Source organism: Chenopodium album, chromosome 9 (assembly GCF_948465745.1).
Source record: "Chenopodium album chromosome 9, dcCheAlbu1.1, whole genome shotgun sequence".
Lineage (NCBI taxonomy): Eukaryota > Viridiplantae > Streptophyta > Magnoliopsida > Caryophyllales > Amaranthaceae > Chenopodium > Chenopodium album.
Genome location: NC_137842.1, coordinates 66701138 through 66715803, shown reverse-complemented (window position 1 = coordinate 66715803; position 14666 = coordinate 66701138). Strand labels below are relative to the sequence as shown.

At 36.7% G+C, this 14666-nt stretch overlaps 2 protein-coding genes across 5 annotated transcripts; both read left to right on the top strand.

Annotated features, from left to right (window-relative positions):
* The first annotated feature begins 551 nt into the window (after positions 1-551).
* On the top strand, positions 552-4319 carry LOC145558868 (protein disulfide-isomerase SCO2-like). Of its 4 annotated transcripts, none has more exons than XM_081620221.1 (4): positions 552-1156; positions 1986-2109; positions 3177-3256; positions 4094-4319. In XM_081620221.1, the coding sequence occupies exons 1-3, from the start codon at positions 740-742 to the stop codon at positions 3227-3229; spliced, it is 594 nt and encodes a 197-aa protein (XP_081476347.1). In that variant the 5' UTR covers positions 552-739; the 3' UTR covers positions 3230-3256; positions 4094-4319. The 4 variants fall into 4 exon arrangements, 3 of the variants coding, with proteins under 3 accessions (XP_081476347.1, XP_081476346.1, XP_081476345.1); XR_014092614.1 differs by lacking the exon at positions 4094-4319 and adding an exon at positions 3663-4069 and having other exon boundaries at positions 553-1156; positions 3177-3279; XM_081620220.1 differs by lacking the exon at positions 4094-4319 and adding an exon at positions 3663-4069 and having other exon boundaries at positions 553-1156.
* Positions 4320-8746: 4427 nt separating this feature from the next.
* Positions 8747-13719, top strand: LOC145560255 (uncharacterized). The gene is made up of 12 exons (XM_081621511.1): positions 8747-9224; positions 9585-9694; positions 9879-9948; positions 10627-10774; positions 10856-10993; positions 11412-11551; positions 11821-11868; positions 12040-12150; positions 12240-12421; positions 12510-12631; positions 13119-13195; positions 13272-13719. The coding sequence occupies exons 1-12, from the start codon at positions 8976-8978 to the stop codon at positions 13380-13382; spliced, it is 1506 nt and encodes a 501-aa protein (XP_081477637.1). The 5' UTR covers positions 8747-8975; the 3' UTR covers positions 13383-13719.
* The last annotated feature ends 947 nt before the right edge of the window (positions 13720-14666 follow it).

The following is a 14666-nucleotide window of genomic DNA, read 5'->3' as shown; positions in this document are numbered from 1 at the left end:
CTAATGTCCACGATTTTTGAGAAATTTTGGAGGTTTCGGGGCTCGATGTCACTAAGTCTTGAGAAATTAGGGAACACATCTGGGAGTCATATAATGCCGTTTGGAACCATATATGATCATTATATGTTGTCATAGATGTTAGTGGTAGGCTTCAATTAATGAAATCGGTGCAATTTGGAAACCTGTAAATTGGATGGTTCTACCCACCCAATTGGACTTCCGGAGGGTATTAGGGACCATGGTAAATATTTCGGCAATTTTTATTTTCGAGCGAAAAAAAGTCAAAAAAATTCCAAAATTGAAGGCTAAGATCCATGTTTTTTGAGATATTTTGGAGGTTTTGAGTCCCGGTGTCGAAAAGCCTTGAAATTTTAGGGGATACATCTCGTGGTCATATAATGCCGTTTGGAACCATATAATAATCCCGATAAGGTCGTAAACAAAACACGATCCAAAAAAACAAATCGGAATTTAATTTTATCAGCACTCTTTCCCTACTATAGACAAAATTGTATTAACCCGCTACTAGCAGCGCTCATTTCCGTGTTCCCATCGACCACCACGTTGTCATTGGCGTTTTCTCTATTTCTTTATCATCTCGTCCTCTTATCTCTCTCACTATTCCACCTTAACTACCTTCTCTAACTTCCTTCTTCTTCTTCTTCATCAATGGCGCCAATCCAACTACTCGAATCCCTAATTTCACTTTAATTCCTTTCAATTTCCCCAAAAATCAACCATGTTTTCTGCAAATCTAAGCACATCTCCTTCCTTAATCACTCCCAAAACTTCTACTTCTACTTCAATTTCAAAACCCTACTTTCTCTCTCCTCGTTCTCTCACAATCCAATCACGTGCCCCCGATTTCTCTGCTTCTTCTTCTTCGTCTTCTTCTCCTGATTGGTTTCAATTTCCCGACATTTCTGGACCTCGGATTCCCCGAGAAAACGACGCCGTTTCAGGGGGTAACAGCAGCAGCAGAGATAGCGATGATTCTATGTTGAATGGGAAGAGAGAGAAGAAATGGTCGAGAAATAGAGAGAGTTATCTAAGGGATGATTCTGAGCCTCTTCCTCTTCCTATGACTTTTTCCGATATTACCCCTACTTCTCTTGAGGAAATCGATCGTCGTCTTCGTTGTGATCCTCAACTTGAGGTAGATTCTTGATTAATTCAAAAAAATATCTCATTTTTAGTAAATTAATTACTGTCAATTGTATGAACATTTGGGTTTGGAGGTAAAGATTTGATATTTTGATAGTGACATTGATATTTTACTTTTGGGATATTTTATAGGATAAAATTGATATTTTTCTATGAATTGATTGTTTATTTAAGACTCTATGAGAGTGCGAGAAAGGGCAATGATGTAGACGGAATTTATCTCGTGTCTTGAATACAACCCATTCTATACTTTACTAACTAGGGTAGCTAACATCCTACACATGATGAATTAATTGAAGACTTAAACATTAATATGATTGAATACCAACTAGGCTAGCTAACTTATAATTTGAATTCGAGTTTGAAGTGTTTAGTTGATTTTCTTGATATTTTTTAGGGTCCCTCCTATACATGTAATTTGTTAAGGCATGATTGTAGATTTGTAGTGCACCTAATATGATTTAGTGGGGGCATTTGGAGCCTTGGTGGATATTAATGTGACATTGTAACTTGGCATTTGTACACTCTATGCTTTTGATCATTGTTAGATGGAGTTAATAGATATGGTGTATTGATGGAATACGTGTTGATTACCGAAGGTACGTGTGGAAATGATGTATGGGAAGATAATGGGATTAATTTTGTAAATATGTTATATTGTGACAAAAGCTAATTTTGGTCTTTCTATGTATTTTATTGGAAGATATAGCAAGCATTGTTATTTGGAATTGAATTGCAAATTGTTAGCCTCATGAACAAGCGAATTTGGAGTTTTCCCTCTTGTATGTTCTCTGGTCTAATTCTTGTTTTGGGGACTTTAGGATTGTAAAGTGCCTGTTTTTGAGTGGGTGGGGAAGTGTCGAAGTTGCCAAGGATCAGGGTATGTCAACTACTACAACAAACGAGGGAAGACTACTTGCAAATGCATACCATGTATGGGAGTTGGTAAGATTCTGGAATTGTTCTGTCTTTTAGCTTAATAATTCTGAAAAGTTATTCTTTCCGAGGGAAGTTTATTCATAGCAATATGTATGAATTTCTATTCACCAAGTTTTATGAGATGGATGAGTGGCAATGTTCCTAGATATGGATTAATTAATAAAATATAAACAATGTATGTTTGGCTTTTGTATGTGGCCTCTCTTGATAGGCTAAGAATAGTAACGAAACAGGAGCTTTTCTTTGAAGACCAAAGTTTCATAGCTAGAAAAGTGTATTGACTGTATACAGATAAAAGGATATACATAAGTTTGAAGTTTTTCTTGTCCCTAACAAATTATGAAGAACTGTATGTCATGCAATGCTTTTTAAGATATATTTTCATAACTGTGTGTCTGAATAGCTTTAAATGAGACTGCTTTCTTTTGACCTAGGAAGTATAGAAACTTCTGGGGTATAAGGTTTCCTATTCCCAAAAGCTCATTTGTTTCCGTGCTGATGAAGTCCAAATTGGCTGAGAGCTTGGGACTTAAGGTTTTCTAGTTTCTGAATGTTTTCATATCTGTGCTACATAGATCTTTATAAATTGTTTATATTCATTTTTGCATTCTGTGACAAGTAGTCAAATGCGAAGATTTGTGTTTAACATAATTGTAATATGACTACTTCACTGCAGAAATCCTACGGTCATTCCTTTTAGTTCCTATTATTATCTTCATTCTTCCTCTTCACAATGCCACCACAATTCCAATCCCTTCTCAATTCCCTCTGGGATTATCATTGGCACTTTACAGGTTGTCCATCCTCCACCCAGGTGTAAGGTGTAATTTACTAATTTTTACACTTGGGTGTTGGATGGAATTTGTGGTGGCATTGAGAGTTTCTGGCATCTTAAATTTGTCATTGGGTAATACATAGGTTATAGCTTCTCTCTGTATCATCTCTTCTAATTTCGTATAACTTGGTTTGCTATTATCTTCTGTTACTGGTGTATAGTTGAACACGTGTATTGCTTTAGTGGAAGGTAAATATACGTCTTGTAACTCATTCTGTATATCAATTCTTGGCTGCAGGATATGTTCAAAAGATATCAGCCCGGAAGGAGTTTGAATCGATGGAGGATTAAAAGCCACCTTGATCTCAGTAGAAACTTGTTAGTTCTTCTAGCTTCAATGTGTATGTACATTCAATATTATTCTGATGAGATATGTTCCCATACCCTTACTTATCAGAACAGATTTACAGAAAAAAAGAACTTTTATGAATTTTGTTATGGAATCAATCATGAAAATTTTCTAGCATCTGATCTTACTATTCTGGAAATATTAATTATATTTGTTCATAATCTTTTAATTGGAATGCAACCTGGGATAAAACACATATATGACCTCATGCAACTCACACCTACAGGATTATGTACTCTTCATTTTGAATAGAAGTATATTTTATTGCCATTCCTGTTAATTATTCTTTGTAAGCAAACAGAATGTAAGTAGCGATTTCATTGAATTTGCCTTTGAAGAGATGGTCACAAATGCCTGTTATTGTCATTTCTACAGCTCTTCCTCTTGCTGTTTACTCAGTCTTCAGTTTGTATTGCTGGATTGTTCTTTGATGCGTTCATAATTCAACCCTATGTGACATTGGAGACTAAAGCTGAAACAAAATCAGTATATACTATATAGCTGCTTTCAAAGGCTGATTGATGGTTGAGATTTTTTGTGTTTATGTTGATCCACAATTACATATACATTTACCTCTTCAACATGTCCGTTCTTTCTTTTCCCCTTTTGGGAGAAAGTAACTGGTAATTCAAGGAAGCAGTATTTTGGCGGTCTCATCTAGTCATCTCTAGACCAGGGTGTGGTTTGGGAAAGTCTATACGAATTTCACTATGTTATAATGTTATGTACTTGTTACACTTCATTTATCAAGAAGATTGACACTTTGACTTGTATACAAATATCAATGGCCAATTCCATTGTAATAGTTGCTGCTGCAGGTGCTGCTGTTGTCTCCATGATGTCACTGATATTGCTGCTGCTTCTGCCACGACCATTTGCTCTATCTGTAATGTTTCATCTGATAGTAATATGACTTATATGAGTAGTAGCAGGTTTTGAAAGGTAGTACCTTTGATTTTTTGAAGGCCTGAAGGCAACAAGAGAGTGTGGAGAGACTCTTTTGGATAATTACCTTAAGAATGTCGAGCATAATATCTTAAGCCTTAATCTAATGTGTGGGTGTTTCTTTAATCTTCTTTTATTTTTGTTTTCAAAAAAAACTTTTAAAAGCACGGAGGGAATATGACAATATACTAGAGAACTATATTCTATAATTTAGGAAGATAATTCTCCTTTGACCATACAACAAATATATACTATATTTAATACTTAAATTTGAGGATGATGCTCCTTTCTTTTGCTGGCCTGGACACTTGGTTTCACAAGACAAAATGCTTTGATCAACAATAATAAGGTAGTCTAAATTGCATTTAAGGTGATTTGAAATCGGGTCAGGAACAATTTGGGTTGAATTTAGGTCGGGTAAATAACAAGTCGTGTTAATATCGATTCGGGTTAATAACAAATCGGGTTGAATTTTTGGGTTGGGTAAGTAATAGGTATGGTAAAATTCGGATCGGGTCAATAACAAGTCAAGTTGAATTTGGGTCGGGTCAATGACAAGTCGGGTTGATTTTAGGTCAAGTTTGTAACGTGTTAGATTAAATTCGAGTCGAGTTAGGAACGGGTCAGGTTGAATTCAGGTCAGGTTTGTAACAAGTCGAGTTAAATTCGGGTTTTGACGGGTTAAAACGGGTTTGGGTCAATTTCAGTTCAAGTCGGGTTTGGTGCAAGTTAATTAAATTGGCCGTTGTAAATCAGTAAATTGGTGCAAATTGTAATCCGGTAAATTGGTTGTTTAAAAGCAAATTGAATGATTCTACACACCCAATTGGACTCTCCAGGAGGGTATTAGGGGTCATGGTAAACATTTCGACAATTTTTATTTCCGAGCAAAAAAAGTAAAAAAATTCCAAAATTAAAGGCTAATATCCGCGCTTTTTAAGAAATTTTGAAGGTTTTGGGGCCCGGTGTCGGTCTTGAAATTCTATGGGATACATCTCGGGGTCATATACTGCCGTTTGGAACCATATATGATCATTATTTGTTGTCATAAATGTTTGTGGTAGGCTTGAATTAATGAAATCGGTGCAAGTTGTAAACCGATAAATTGGTCGTTTAAAGGGCAAATTGGATGGTTCCACTCACTCAATTGGACTCCCAAAGGATATTAGGGATCATGGTAAACATTTCGGCAATTTTTATTTTCAGGCGAAAAAAAGTAAAAAAATTCCAAAATTGAAGGTTAATATCCACGCTTTTTGAGAAATTTTGAAGGCTTCTGGACTGGTGTCGAAAAGAAATGAGATTTTAGGGGGTATATTTCGGGGTCATATAATGCCGTTTGGAACCATAAATGATCATTATATGTTGTCATAAATGTTCGTGGTAGGCTTGAGTTAATGAAATCGGCGCAAGTTGTAAACCGGTACATTTGTCGTTTAAAGGCAAATTGGATGGTTCCACCCACCCAATTGGACTCCCGGAGGTCATTAGAGACCATGGTAAACATTTCGACAATTTTTATTTTCGAGTGAAAAAAATTCAAAAAATTCAAAAATTGAAGGTTATATTCACGCTTTTTGAGAATTTTTCGAGTCTTTGAGGCCCAGTGTCGAAAAGTCTTGAAATTATAGAAAATACACCTCGAGGTCATATAATATTGTTTGGAACCATATTTTATCTTTAGTTGTTGTCATAAATGTTTGTGGTAGGCATGAATTAATGAAATCCGTGTAAGTTGTAAACCGGTAAATTGGTCGTTTAAAGGCAAATTAGATGGTTCCACCCACCCAATTGGACTCCCTGAGGGTATTTGGGTCCCTGGTAAACATTTCGGAAATTTTATATCCGGGCAAAATAAAGTAAAAAAATTCCAAAATTGAAGGCTACTATCCACGCTTTTGAGAAATTTCGAATGTTTCGGGGCCCGGTGTCAAAAAGCATTGAGATTTTAAGGGATACATATCGGGGTCATGTAATGCCGTTTGGATCCATATATGATCATTATTTGTTGTAATAACTGATCGTGGTAGGCTTGAGTTAATGGAATTGGTGCAAGTTGTAAACTGGTAAATTGGTCGTTTAAAGGCAAATTGGATGGTTACACCCAGCCAATTGGACTCCCGGAAGGTATTAGGGATCATGGTAAACATTTCGGCAATTTTATTTCCGGGTGAAAAAAAGTCAAAAAATTCCAAAATTGAAGGCTAATATCCACGCTTTTTGAGAAATTCGGGAGGTTTCGGGGCCAGGTGTCAAAAAGGCTTGAGATTTAAGGAGATACATCTCGGGGTCATATAATGCCTTTTGGAACCAAATATGATCATTATATATTGTCATAAATGTTCGTGGTAGGCTTGAATTAATGAAATCGGTGCAAGTTGTTAATCGATAAATTGGCCATAAATGTTCGTGGTAGGCTTGAACCATATATGATCATTATATATTGTAAATATAATGTCGTTTAGGTCGGTTTAATAACAAGTCGGGTTACATTTGGGTCGGGTGAACAATAGGTCGGGTTTAATTCGAGTTTTCACTGGTTAAAACGGGATAGGGTAATTCTTGGGTTCGAGTAGGGTTCGGATCAAGTCAATAATTTGCTGGTTAGAATCAGGTCGGGTCATTCTCGGGTTGAGTCGGGTTTGGTTCAAGTCAATAATTTGCGGGTTATAATCTGGTAGGATCATTTTCAAGGCGGGTCATTCTCGGGTTCAAGTCGGGTTCGGTTCAATTAAGTCAATAATTTGCGGGTTATAATCAGGTAGGGTCATTTCCAAGTCGGATCATTCTTGAAGTCAAGTCGGGTTAAGTTCAAGTCAATAATTTTTAGGTTACAATCAGATCGGGTCATTTCCAAGTCAGGTCATATTCGGGTTCAACTATCTATAAATAGATTATTATCATTTTTTATCAAGCTAATTATTTCCTTTGACTATAATATATATGGCAATATACTAGGGAACTATAGTTTATAATTTAGGATAATAATTATCTCGTTTGACCGTACAACAAATATATACTATATTTAACTCTTAAATTTGAGGATGATTCTCCTTTCTTTTGCTGCTTGGACCGACTTGGTCTCTCTAGATAAAATGCTTTGATCAACAATAATAAGGTGGTCTTAATTGCATTTAAGGTGATTTGAAATCGGGTTAGGAACAATTTAGGTTGATCTTAGGTCGTGTCAATAACAAGTCGTGTTGATTTCGAGTCTGGTTAGTAACAAATCGGGTTGAATTTTTGGGTCGGGTAGTAATAGGTCTGATAAAATTCGGGTCATGTCAATAACAAGTCGGGTTGAATTTGGGTCAGGTCAATGACAAGTCGGGTTGATTTCGAGTCGGGTTTGTGACAGGTTGGGTTAAATTTGGGTCGGATTAGAAATGGGTAGGGTTGAATTCAGGTCAAGTTAGTTACAAGTCGGGTTAAATTCGGGTTTTGACGGGTTAAACGGGTTTGGATCAATTTCGGTTCAAGTTAAGTTCGGTTTAGGTCAATAATTTACGAGTTACATTCGGGTCGGGCCATCTCTAGGTCAGTTCATGTTCGGAGTTAGGTCTCACATACTCGGGTCAACTCGGGTCTAGGGTTTGGGTCACCATTTTTTCGGGTTCAGATGGGTTGGTTAATAATCGGATTTGAGTCGGTATTTCAGATCGGGTCAACTTTTGACAACTCTAGTTGTGATGTCTCCTGCACATGCTACCTAAAGGCTGAAAGTTCACAATTTAGCTCGTTTGTTATGTCAACGTACCTCCTAAAGAAGTTTTACAATTTCTCCATATTTGATTTTGGTTTTATATCAGCAAACCAGTTGTCGACTTGTCGTGCTTGAGCTAGCGCTCACGGTGAATATAAATCCATGTACTCCCTCCGTTAACTTTTAGTTGCAACTTTAGAATATTTTATGTCTCACAAATAATATTCTAAAGTTGCTTAACTGATGTATATTGTATATACATGGCTCATCAGTGTGTCTCTCATGTGATCCCGCGCAATGCCAAGTTGGGCCAAATTTGTGGAGGAAGTAAAAAGGGAGTGTTATGAGACAAAGTAAAGTGTCTCACAACTATTAAAAAAATAAAAAGGTACAATGAAGAGAGAGAAATATGGAGAGAGATAGGAAGAGTGAAAAAGGTAGTGTGGGCCCCACTTCACGTGCAAAACGGACAAAAATTTAACGGGACCACTACCAGCGAGTCGATATTTTGTTTAACTGAAACTCTAGTTGAATCTTTTTGAGTACCACTGAGACTACATTTTATACATTGAGAGTGTATTTTGTACCACTGAAGTTCCAGTGGTATGATTTAACAGCTCAATGAGACATCTTTAAAATAACATCTGAAATGCCTATATTGCCCTTACGAGACATAATTTCATTGTCTCACAACTCTCCATTTGGAACACCTCAAATTTGTGATGATCGTAGTAACAACCTGGCGCGTACCCACTCTATATGCCAGTATCTAATATCTATGTAATTCGCCACGTGGATAATATTAGTACTCACACCACCATTTTCGAAAACAACAACAATTGAAGTTTTTCCAGAGGAGAGAGAAACAGATCAATCATAGTTTCTGCAACTCAACAACTCTTCCAAATCAAATCATACAATTTTAGCGCGTATTTCAAGCAAAATTTCTCAAATCATTCAACTGAAAAAAACCCTAAATTCATCACCAATCGTCACCTTCTTCATCAGATGAAGAACATTTTTCCAGAGAATTCCTAACAATGGCTGCCCAGGCAAATGAATCAGAACAAGTTGAACAGAGTCAGAAGAGAGAGAAAGAGGCGAAGAACATTCCCGAAGCTCAGGAAGGAGAAGAGAGGAGAGAGAATGAGGTGAAGAATGAAGAATTAGATCCAGACTTGTTTAGCTGTTTGCTTCAACCAATTGCCGCTGATTCCGATCTCGATTACATTGGAATTCGTCGCCTTCTTCTCTATCGCAAAGCTCAATCCGGTGCTCATCGAAGAATTGTATGATTTTCACCTTTCAATTGAGTTCAATTTTTCAATAATTTGTGCAATTTTTCATTTGATTTGAAATTTTCGATTATTGTATTAAATTGCTTTGTTAGACATGGTTTTTGGTGTTTGATTTGTGATCTAGGTCAATTTTATAATTGTTTACTTGAGTGCAATTTGAGTTGATGCTTCTCTTCTATATTTATACATTTAGTTAAGTTCAACCTGCTATATGAATGTATGTAGTTCAGGTGTTAGCAATGCTATAGTTTTCATGAGGAAATAGCGCGATATTATGGAAATTATATGTTGTATTGTGGCTAATCTGCTTGTATTAATCTCTATATGTTTGGTTTTGTATTTGCATTTTAGGAATGGAGGTGTAATGGTAAAGGTTATGTAGCTTATCGAAATTTTATCAATCGACCACGGAATTGGGAGAGCCTCCTTTTGCAAAGCCAATCAAGCACTCCTAATCAAAGGTTGTTGAATTTTAGCTTTGTTTAAGTTAGGATATTGGCCTTAATCTGCTCTCCAAACCCCACTGTTTTTTCCTTAGATTGCAAACAAGTAGAGCATGCCATGGTCTGATTTACTAGTTTCAAATTTAAAGTCATGTTTCCACACAATTCTGACATCAGGTTCATTTACTGGTTGATGCATCAGTGGACGATGGGTTGCATCTCCAGGTCCACTCTCTCTTTTGTTGGAGGTGGAGAGCATGAACTCAAGCAGGGTATGTGAATGTTATCTCCCCTTTTTCTTTCGTTATTTTTGCCTTCATTACGGTATGGCTTGCTGAAACTTGTGAGACACCGATCCCAAATTCCCAGTATTTTTATACGTAACTCTTTCTGTCTTGGAAAAAAGCACTACACACTTCTGCTGTGGGACATCATATATATGTTTGGAAAAGGGAAGTAAGGAAAAACTCTGCACTTCTTGTTATTCCTCGAGAACCTGTATTAGGTAATCATTAAACTCTTTAGTACCTTCAAAATTTTCCCTGTGCCACTATGAAGTCTCCCTCCTGAAGAAGATTAGGCATTGTGCAGAGCTTTATCCTGAAATAACAGAAAGATTATCATTGCTGACTCTTAATTTGATGCACCATGACAGGCTGCCAGGCTGGCACTTAGTGCTTCAAAATACTCTGTATAAAAGAGACACTTTATTCTATTTTATTTTAGTCAAATTAATGCCATAGCCAAAGAAGAGTATAAATCTTTAATCCATTATATATAGACAATAGTAATCAATCATACATCTTTCCAATTGTAGGCAGAACACATCTGGGATAAACAACATGCTCCCAGAGTCTCAGACGCAAACACTGTGACATTAATGCTAGAATTTGAGCTTTTTCCCATTATGTTTCACATTTTTTAAAGTTGATTATTTCTTGCTATTTCAGGGCCTACACGGTAGCAGCCAAGCTAGAAATAGTTTCAGCTCCAGTACTAGTGACAATGATCATCGCTCTGACCGATCACGAAGGAAAGCTGAACCTGCTTATTCTTTTGTAGGAATGCACTGTATCTTTGATCAGTGCAAAGTTGCAGGTGATAATTGCTCTTTTGTTCTGTAGAGGAGTCTTGTATTAGTAAAGTAATGGAATTCTTGCTTATTGGTCTTATATGCAGTTACTGTACTAAAGTTCGGGCATATGAGTTCTGATTTGCTAGCATATGGAGCAGGAGATGGATCTCTGACTGTTTGCTCTGTTTCAGACCCTCCTTCAGTTACAAAACAACTGATAGGGCATACCAAAGATGTCACAGGTTAAGTGAACTGGTACTGGTTCTCCAGTCTTAAACTTGTTTGTTTCTGCACCGAGTAAACTTCATCTTTCCTCCCTTCCTATTTACCTTAAATTTTCTCCGAGTAGACTTGGTCTCTTAGAAGTTAGAACTGAACAGTTTGTATAGCCTATGAAATATGTGAAGGGTGGAAAGTTTTCTGTGGAGTGTGGATAGATTTGCAGTTAGTTGTCTTCCAGTGTTGATGCTTGATGTTGAAATACCGCATAAATTGTTCTACTTACCAACTGTTGAATTTGTTTGAATAGAAGAGTATGTCCTGTGCAAGCACTTTGTGTAGGTAGAGCTACATATGTAGGCAATGGATAAGTGGTTCAAATAATTTCTTGAAACTAAAGTAGTTTGCCAAACTGAAATAAACAATTGTTCTTTTGTCCAGATTTTGACTTCACAGCCAACAACCAATACATTGCGTCAACATCACTTGATAAATCCGTGAGAGTGTGGGACCTATCTAAAGGTGTCTGCATTCGGGTTATTTATGGGGTATCAGTGCAATGGTGTATACGTTTTCACCCTGTAAGTGCTTCCATTTAATGTATATATGATTATTATCTAGTTCTTGGGTAACATTATTCCTTTGCATCTAATCCTTTATTCTAAGCATGCTCACTGAAATGGCATGGTAGTTTATTTTCCTTCTATTGCTCTTTCGTGTGTTTCACAGTGGTATACTGATATGTGCTGCTATGGTGATTGAATATGTTGCTTACAAACCCTGGCTGTATATTCTTTCAACAATTAGTATTTTGTTGGTTTCTTTTCATATCAGATGTTCCTTGATGCAGGTGAACAATAACTTTCTTTCAGTGGGGAATGCAAACAGGGAAATTAATGTGAGTTCTGTTATGTTACCCATACACCCAAAATATGTGTAAAACAATGGCTCCTTTTGCTGTTCCCTAGTTTGACTCACTGAATTCAATACCTTCCTTTTGTGATGAGCATGTTATTAAGCATCCTGCATTTGTTGATATCTATCTTATGGCTGCTGTATGCTGTTGCAGGTCTACAATTTCAGTACTGGTAGATTGATGCATAAGCATGTTCTTGATGATGAGGTTACTGCAATGGACCATGATCATACTGGTCAGCTGCTTTTTTGTGGTGATGCACAGGTAGTTCTTACACAGAAGTTGCTATTGCTGTTCCTAGGAGTAATTCTTGTCTCTTTCATGAATGTAGTTCAGCTGGATGATGTTTGCAGGGATTTATATATACTGTAGGTATGGACTCTCGAACTGGAGCTTTATCTCGTTTACATCGAAATCGGAATGGAAGCAAGAGGAAGTCCCCAGTAACAGTTGTAAAGTATCGAACCTTTTCTTTGTTGGCACGTGGTCCAGTTTTGCTGACTTGCACTCAGGATGGAAGTTTGGCATTCTTCAGGTTTGGAGAACAATTGTTTAATCAATGGTCCTAATTAATTAAGTTATAAAAGTAGTTTCTTGTAGAGATGATGATGGCTCTTCTGTAGTGTTGCCCTGGAGGTAAAAGGCTATTTGACAGTTCGCTGCTCTCTCAAATTGACCCCTCGAGTGCATAGAATTCGAGCTTCCTTCTGCCCTTTACTATCCCTTGAGAAGGGAGAATACATAGGTTTGTTTTCGCTTCTTGTCTCCTTTTTTTTGTTTTTCTTTGCATTTTGGCTTTTGTAGCTCAAGTTCCTTTTATGTCCTTTGTGGTGTCTATCTGTTGCTCAAGCACAAAATTTACGCATCTACCCTTCGTGCTCATTTGAAAATGTGTTATTTCTAATAAGTTTGTCGTTAGGCTGATGGTTATTCTTGTTCATCCTCATCACAACTAGATAGACTTTACCTAGACCAAGGATGGGTCATTTTTATAATCTTTAATGAGAACCCCTTATTTCGTTGAAATGTTAAGTTTTTTCAGATTGATACTACAGTGAAATACTTAGTCCAGTTAACATCGGATTTTCTCTGTGGTAATGTAACCTTTGGACTCTGGAGTATAGCAAATTTCTTTTGTTATATCTTATATGTTTATGTTGCTTTGCCATGGCATTTTAGTGCTGCCTTTTATTAGTTATCTGATCTGCTGACACCTCCATTTTTCGATGAAGTTGCTGGAAGTGAGGACTCAAATGTATACTTCTATGACTTGACTCGACCAAGGCATACTTGCGTAAACAAGCTGCAGGTAAATTAAATTCTTTTCCTATTTACCGTAAATATATCCAATTCCATTATACTCAGGGAACCATTTGCCAATACAGGGTCATAGCTCATCAGTAATAGGTATCACATGGAATCATGGAGAGAACTTGCTAGCTTCATCTGATGCTAGTGGTACAGTTATAGTATGGAAGAGAGCTAAAACAAGTTAGTACTCTTTTTGGTCGCAAGCTTAGCATTCTGAGGAACATTCACTGTAATGTGAATGTTCATAGAGGATCGCCGCAAATGCTGAAATGGGCAATCCTGAATTCCTGATTGCTTGATCTGAGTCTTAAGAGATCAGAGTTGTCACATTGTCTTGTAATATTATTGAGCTGGAAATCGAGGCTTTCATACATACCAGTTTTGCGTCATACCATCATTTAGTTTTTTCCATTCACACAAAGGCAATATAGCTTATGCACAATGTATCTATTTTTCTTGTTATGGACCTCACACAATGATTTCATGAGACAAGTTAGTAAATATGACCCAAGAGTTGTGTTATTGGTATGATACAGATCTGAGTTTTGGTTGTAAATTTGTAATGGATTTGATTGTTTTGCAAAAATGAATATTTTCCCAGTTTTGGGGTTGTTTTCTTTCCAAAATGGTTTACTAGCAAGTTTCTCCTGGAAATGGATCATTTTGTCTATGGAGACTTTATTTTTTTTACATGGTAAGATACGGGGGTGCCCCTCCTACCACCGCTGGGGGGGAGGGGGGGGGAGGGATGAGCATCGAACCTAGGTCACTCATGGGGAAGATGAGGGAGTCCCTCCACTCCATGTTCCTCGTCTATGGAGATCATTTTGTCTAATCATTTTAATTTCGATATGGCTCTTGAGAAATCCTTATGAATATGAGATACAATTATAGCTGAGATTTAAATACATGTATCGTTCTAATCGATCGCATTCAATTGGACTTTAAACCTCTTTACCATACTTATTTTGTGTACTTTTTTTGGTGCGGAGTAAAGGAAATGAAGGTAATCGTTTTGAGTAATAAGGAAGAGTGAAGAGAAATTTTTTTTTGCCATTAAAAGGTATTATAGTGTAATAAAATAATAAAAAGAAAATTCTAAAATGATTTTAATAAAAAAAATAAAATAAAAAAATAAAAACAAAGTATGAATACTGTAAGAAAATCTTCAAGCTACATACCTGAAGAATGTAGGATCCTTCTAGCTAGATACATAGCCGAAGAGTGGCACCACTTTATGAATGGGAAAGTTCATGTACTACAATGAACATAATATGACCATTTCTTGATTAAGTGGATGTGGTTAGGTACATTTTCCATCTTTGTGTGGAAGATTGTAGGATCCTTATGGACATTTATAAATAGGGAAACCTTTTAAGTGTTTGGCTATTCAATTCACAATAAACATTGGGGGAGCCTCTTAAGAGATAGAAAGTCACTATTAAAGTGAGAAAATTATAAGCAAGTGT